At 46.3% G+C, this 6,857-nt stretch overlaps 1 protein-coding gene across 8 annotated transcripts in view; it reads right to left on the reverse strand.

The window, feature by feature from the left end:
* SLC35D2 (solute carrier family 35 member D2) overlaps nucleotides 1–5,652 on the reverse strand; it is a 131,567-nt gene extending 125,915 nt beyond the window's left edge. For 3 of the 8 annotated variants that reach the window (XM_045165124.1, XM_045165121.1, XM_045165118.1), the window contains exon 1: nucleotides 5,285–5,652. In XM_045165124.1, the coding sequence (XP_045021059.1) occupies nucleotides 5,285–5,436 (152 nt within the window). In that variant the 5' untranslated portion in view covers nucleotides 5,437–5,652. Of the gene's footprint in view, nucleotides 1–4,852; nucleotides 5,114–5,284 lie in introns of those variants that run through there. The other 5 variants (XM_045165120.1, XM_045165122.1, XM_045165117.1 and 2 more) reach the window with 5 other exon arrangements.
* Between the last annotated feature and the right edge of the window lie 1,205 nt (nucleotides 5,653–6,857).

Here is a 6,857-nt window from a genome sequence, read left to right on the forward strand (position 1 = left end):
TTCTTGCCTGTGAGATCCCATGGACAGAGGAGCCTGGCAGGTTACAGTCCATGGGTTCACAAAGAGTCAGACACGACTGAACGGCACACACATGCATGTTGAAATATCTGAAAGTGCAGTGTCATGATGTATGAATGATGTATTCAATGGTTCATGCAACCCCATGGATTGCAGCACATCAGGCTTCTCTTCCTCCAAAATCTCTCACAGTTTGTTCAAATTCATATCCATTGAGTCGGTGATGCTATCTAACCATCTCATCCTCTGCCGCCCTCTTCTCCTTTTGCCTTCTATCCTTCCCAGCATCAGGGTCTTTTCCAATGAGTCATCTCTTCACATCATGTAGCCAAAGTATTGGAGCTTCAGCTTCAGCAAGAGTCGGTCCAGGGAATATTCAGGGTTGATTTTCTTTAGGATTGACTGTTTTGATGTCCTTGCAGTCCAAGGGACTCTCAAGAGTTTCCTGCAGTACTCCAATTCAATAGCATCAATTCTTCAGCACTCAAATATAGCAAAATGTTTTTACTTAATTTCAGTGGTGTACGTACAAATGTTCAGTGTACTTTGCTTTCTACTTTCCTGTGTGCTTGAAACTTTTCATAATAAAAAGTGGTAGAGGGACTTAAGTGTTAATTGCTCAGTCATGTCGAATTCTTTGCAACCCCATGCCTCTCTCCATGGGATTCTCCAGGGAAGAATACTGGAGTGGGTAGCTATTCCATTCTCCAGGGGCTCTTCCTGACCCAGGGATTGATCCTAAGTCTCCTGCGCTGCAGGCAGATTCTCTACCATTTGAACCACCAGGAAAGCTCAGAGAGACTTTGGTGATCCTCAAACAACTGAATAATTAAATGAAAGCTCCCACTCATTTCCCACTCCTTTTTGAATTAAAGAAAGTAATTTATAAAGAAATGAGCAAATAAGTAGCTATATCTATAAATATACTTTATATAAAAAGTAATTCAAACTATCTTTCTCCAATCCATCCATCTATCTAAAAGATGTCTGAAATTACTGCCTAATGTCAACTATAGTAATTTTTAAAATTTTACCCTAATATTTTTCTCTTGTTTGAATTCTTTATAATGATCACACAGAATGACTTTTCTTTTAAAAAATTCAAAATATTGATTCTAGATAGTGGGAATATGAACAATTATTATTATCATCTTCTTTGTACATTTGTATATTTAAATAACACCCAATTTTTAAACTGAATTATTTTTGGAGTGAATGCAAGGAAGTAAAGATAGTATGTGTACACAACCTTTTAAAGTCTGACTCTGAAAGGATCAGAGAAACGAGCACTCACGTGGATCAAGGGATGGTTATTTTTGCTTGAGAAACCTAAACTTGTTTTAAGCTGACAGAGAGAGGTGGCTGATGAAGAATAGAGGAGGATAATGAAAGGAGCAGGGAGGAGGGGACATCCAGAAACGGGGAGCTGGGCCCTCCACAGGAATAAAGCACTCCCTCCATCCCAGCAGAAAGGGGACCTCATCTGACAGTTTCTATTTTCCTCAATGAAGTATCAGAGGAGAGTGGAGGATGGGGGTGTGGAAGGTTTCAGGGTAAAAGAGAAAGCAGGAAGGAGACATTTCTGAAACAAGGAAAGCAAGGCTCCAGAAGAAACTAGCAGGTGGCAGAAGAGCTGGTTTTGAGATTTGTGATCATCAAATTAAAGTCAACCCAGCCGTACCTGAAGTGAGTTTTTCTCCCAGGACAGTCAGAGTTGCTCAGTGCTGAAGGAAAGTTGCAAAAGGCAGGCTGTGTGAGATAAGTACCAGCCCAGGCAAGAGCTAAGAAGGAGTCTTAGGGGCTTCCAGGGAGGGGCCCGCCAGCTAGACCAGGAGAGAAGGGACGCCTGAAGGGTGGATGTGGCAGAAATACCTGGGCTGCAGCACTAAGCATGGATATCCTGCAGAGGGACTGCAGTGGCTGGCAGGGTCACCCTGAGCACACGGCCCTGGAAGTGACATGGAACGTGGGACACGACGGGCTTTGATGGTTCAGCACACGTAGCACGAAGTCTCGAGGGCTTAAGCGAGTCTGGGTGGAGAGTAAGACCAGGACTCCACTGAATGAGCCACAGAAGCTTAGGAGGCACTATAGAGAGGACACAAAGGGAGTGCTAAGCCTGGACTTGCCACAGAGCAGAGGCAATGGGGAGCGACGAGGACCCAACCCCACCTCCTGGCAACAGGTGGGGCACGACCAGGATCCAGCTCCTTCCCAGGAGCCGAAAGGAGCAGTGTCTTTAGGAGAGAGCCAGTTTTCATCAGAGTAGGAGAACATTAGGAGTTGTTCTTGATTTTTAATATAAACTTCCAGTTCCCACCACTGGAGCCTCTGATTCAATAGCTTAAAAAAAAAATCTCTCCTAGGGATTCAGATTACCAAGCAAGTTTGGAAACGGCTGTGTTAAATGATCTCAAAGCCCTGGACTGTGTAAACAAACAGCAAGTACCAAGCAAATACTTGTTGAACTAAATACAACTAAGTTTACACTTTTTATTAAGCATTATTCATAAAATCTTGTATGTCAGAGAACAGTATTAACATAGTAACAAAAAAACAACTGAGATTGCCTGCACAAACCTCATGAAGGTGACTCCAAAGAACCACTACTGTTCTCCTCCCTGTTGGAGTGAGAGGGAGAAGAATCTGTGGGACAAGATGGGCTTTGATGGTTCAGCGCTAGTGTTCTTCTTTGTAGTGCCTCCTGAGCTTCTGTGGCTCATTTAGTGGAGTCCTGGTCTTTCTCTCCACCCTTCAGGACTTCGGGCTACATGCACTGAACCATCAAAGCCCATCTTGTCCCCCAGATTCTTTTCCCTCTCACTCCAACACGGTCTGACTCCAAGTCCTTCCAAGGCTCTCTCTCAATGACCTAAGACTAACATATAACTAAGACCACTCATCAGTCTGGTACTCCAACCGGACACAATCTACTCAAATTGGAAGAGAAAAAAACATTCCCTGAGCTACATTCCCATAATCCTGTGAACTAGGTAACTACAAAAGTTCTTCCTTCTACCCGACAACACAACATTCTATCCTCAAACAGTTAATGTCTGGATCAGATTTCTATGGCTTATTGTTATAACCCAATAACCCCAACTCTCTTCGCCTCAAAACATGCTCCGAAAGCATCCTGAGATGAGAGACTAAACAATGTTTTTTGAACAGGGCTCTCCAACTGTGTATCACATTACGGAAACGTGAAACATATAAGGTTATAAGGGGCTTTGCCTTGCTGAGACAAAAACAATTTCCTCCTTCAATCATGGGACTCAAAATTTTAAAGATGGGAAGGTTAGAGCAGGAGATGCCTCATATAATTCTTTCCAGTCAAACACTGTCCTTCATCTTCCAAGCACTTAACCAGTGTTTAATGGTCCCTGCTTCCAACAAGGAGACACATGTTTTTGGACTCATTGACAGTTCTGGTCAGCGAGCAGACTGCTCAGTCAAGAGCAGAAAGCAGAGATTTACCATCAAACTTCAACTGATATATCTGTCAGCCATTCCCCAAAAGCCTATTAACAGCATTCTCTTTTTATGATAGGTGTCTATTGAATATTATTGAATGAATGAAGGATCTGATCCTACCGATCTCAACACTCTCTCCTACCACTGGCTCATTCAGTTCTAGCCAGATCACCTTCTCTCTATTCCTCCAGTAGGCCAAGCTCATGCCCACTTCAGCACATTTTCTTCTGTGTGGAATGCTCTCCACCAACCACTCCACCCCAGGAACTCTCACAGCAAACCTGAAATCACCTTGCTTATTCATGAGCCCACTTGTTTACTTTCCTCTCTGCCACTGATAAGGTAGGGGGCTCCACTGCAGGGTGGAGCTGCTTCCCCGGTGCCAGGGATTGGCACCTAGTAGGTGCTCAGTAAATATCTGTTAGAGGTGGAACCAGCCAAGCCCACCTAGGTTTCAGCTTCTGCTAGTTTAAAATAAGGAGGCTGAAGACACTCTGAGGTTTCTTTGCTGTTGTTAAGTAGTATTCACTCTTTTCATGACCCCATGGACTGTAACCTGTCAGGCTCCTCTGTCCATCCGATTTCCCAGGCAAGAATACTGGAGTGGGTTGCCATTTCCTTCTCCAGGGGATCTTCCCCACCCAGGGATGGAACCTCTGTCTCCTGCCCAAGCAGGATGATGCTTTACTACTGAGCTACCAGGGAAGCCCTTTGGACTCTTTATAAAATTCTGATTTTACATTCTTGTAGCACAGTATAGTTTACAAGAAGTCCTCACTTATGGCTGCTCATGCCGAGCTCTGGGTGATAATTTACAGAGATGTAAGTACTTTGGCTACCTCATGCGAAGAGTTGACTCATTGGAAAAGACTCTGATGCTGGGAGGGATTGGGGGCAGGAGGAGAAGGGGACGACAGAGGATGAGATGGCTGGATGGCATCAATGACTCGATGGACGTGAGTCTGAGTGAACTCCGGGAGTTGGTGATGGACAGGGAGGCCTGGCGTGCTGCGATTCATGGGGCTGCAAAGAGTCGGACACGACTGAGCGACTGAACTGAACTGAACTGAATGAATTATCTGGTGGAGCTGGGTCTAAATTCACAGCGCTTTCGATGCCTATATAACCAAAGCAGAATTAAACAGGATTTTCTATCTTTACAAATAGGTTCAAGGAAACACAAATTTGCTGGTTTACTACATACTCATCAAAAAAAAAAAAGTAGAAAATATGAAATTTTGTTTTCTCCATTTTCCCATGAACATGCTGGTAATTTGAAAATGATCAAACAATGAGAATAAACTCATCCACTCAGGACTCTTCTGATGGTTGAATATCTAGACTTGTAGAAATAGCTTACATTTGAAAGACACATTCGGATCGCTAGTTTCAGCTCACTGGTGCTCGTGAAAGCACAGGTGCGCTTCCTGTCCTGCAGCATCAAGTCGCGGTAAGGTGCGCCCGCGCTGACTTGCTAGCTTGTGGTTTGGTTTCTAGAAGAGTGCAAAGGTCCGGCCTGTGAATACGTGGCCCGTGCGCAGTGCACGAGCCGCCCAAGTTGGCTCCGGAGTTAGCAGCGAGACTTCCCGCTCGCCGTTCCCACTCACCCGCTGACCCGAGTGCGACCGAAGGGCACGAGGGCAGGCAGCCCCACGGCTCTCCCCGGCTTCGGGACCTCCGGAGTCCTGCCAACACCCGCCCCGCGAGGCGCCGGAGCGGGAAGGTCCCGGAGTCCCGCGGAACAGCCAGGCGCCCCCGCGGACTGCTCCCAGCCCCAAGGCTCCCGCCTCACCGGTAGGTGGTCAGCAGCGCCTTGTTGATCAGCACGAGGAGGAAGGAGCAGGTCCCGTAGAAGAGGGCCGACAGTAGCTTGGCCACCCGGGAAGGCAGCCGCGCGGAAGCGGGGTCCGCGCCCGCGCCCTCGGCCTGGCCGCCGGCCGTCATGTCCCGCGGCCGCCCGTCTGGGCCACCCTCGGGCCCGCGCCACCCCAGTTCAGTCCCCGCCCTCAGCCAGCGCGGGAGGAGGCGAGGCCGAAACAGGAAGGGCCGCGAAGGAAACCCCACACGCCCCACGCCAGGCGCCCCAAAACTGCCCGCACGTAGGAGCAGGTTCGGCTCAAGTTCGTCGTCAAAGGCACCACCCTCTGACTCTTGGCTGGGTTTGGGAGAGTTTTTAAAAACCCTGTCTTCCTCTAAACTGCCGCCTTAGAGAAAAACGTTAAGACTTAGGGTTTCTTTTTTTAAACAGTATTTTCAGTCCTGGGTCTTTCATTGGTAGGACTGATGTTGAAGCTGAAACTCGAATACTTTGGCCACCTCATGCGAAAGGCTGCCTCATTTGAAAAGACCCTGATGCTGGGAAAGATTGAGGGCAGAAGAAGGGGACAACAGAGGATGAGATGGTTGGATGGCATCACAGATTCAATGGACATGGGTTTGGGTGGACTCCGGGAGTTGGTGATGGACAGGGAGGCTTGGCGTGCTGCGGTTCATGGAGTTGCAGAGTCGGACACGACTGAGTGACTGAACTGAACTGAACGTTTAATTTACCTACAGTGAAATGCAGATTTTACAAGTCCACAGCCGCTGTTTTGACAAATGCATACAGCCGTATGATCACCCAAATCAAGGCACAGAACATTTCCATCACCCCAAAAAGTGCCCTTTGTGTCCCACTGAAGTCAATTCCCCTGGCATTGCAATCAGATTTCTATTACTGTAGGTTAGATCTGCCTTTTCAGAAAGCTGATATAAATGCACATGTACTGTTTCAAGGCTCTTGTCGCCCAGTTTAGTGTTTTTGTGACTCACCCATGTTTGAGTCTTCATTGTTGAGTAAGTACCACAATTTGTTTATCCATTCCCTAGGTAGGTGGTGGCCATGTTTGGTTGTTTCCAGTTCCGGGCTATTACCCAAAGTAAGGCTTCCACAAACATTCGTGTACAAGTTTTTGTGTGAAAGTATATTTTCATTTATCTTCGGGAAGTACCTAGGAGTAGAGGGGTCACGGGTATGGTGTGTGCAAAGTCTCCAGGCTTTTCTTGCCTCTGGGTTAAGGCAGGTTCTCCCCTTACGTATTTCTTTTCTACAACGGTATAGTTAAACATCGGTTTGTTATCCATGTTAATTCAAGGAGGGCCTCCCAGAACTGCCTACTCTGACCAGTCTACCTGCTCTAACATTCTTTCAATTAAATGTCCCATATTTTCATTCTAAATAATTAATTTTAAAAACTTGAAATTTCAACTTTTTAGAAAAGCTAGTTTTCAGGTTAAATAGAGACTGAAGCTATGCCATGCAATGGTTTTCTGTTGGAGGTAATGAACGACCAAGAACATTTTTGGTATTGATTACAAAGGAGATC

Source organism: Bubalus bubalis, chromosome 3, assembly GCF_019923935.1.
Source record: "Bubalus bubalis isolate 160015118507 breed Murrah chromosome 3, NDDB_SH_1, whole genome shotgun sequence".
Classification (NCBI taxonomy): domain Eukaryota; kingdom Metazoa; phylum Chordata; class Mammalia; order Artiodactyla; family Bovidae; genus Bubalus; species Bubalus bubalis.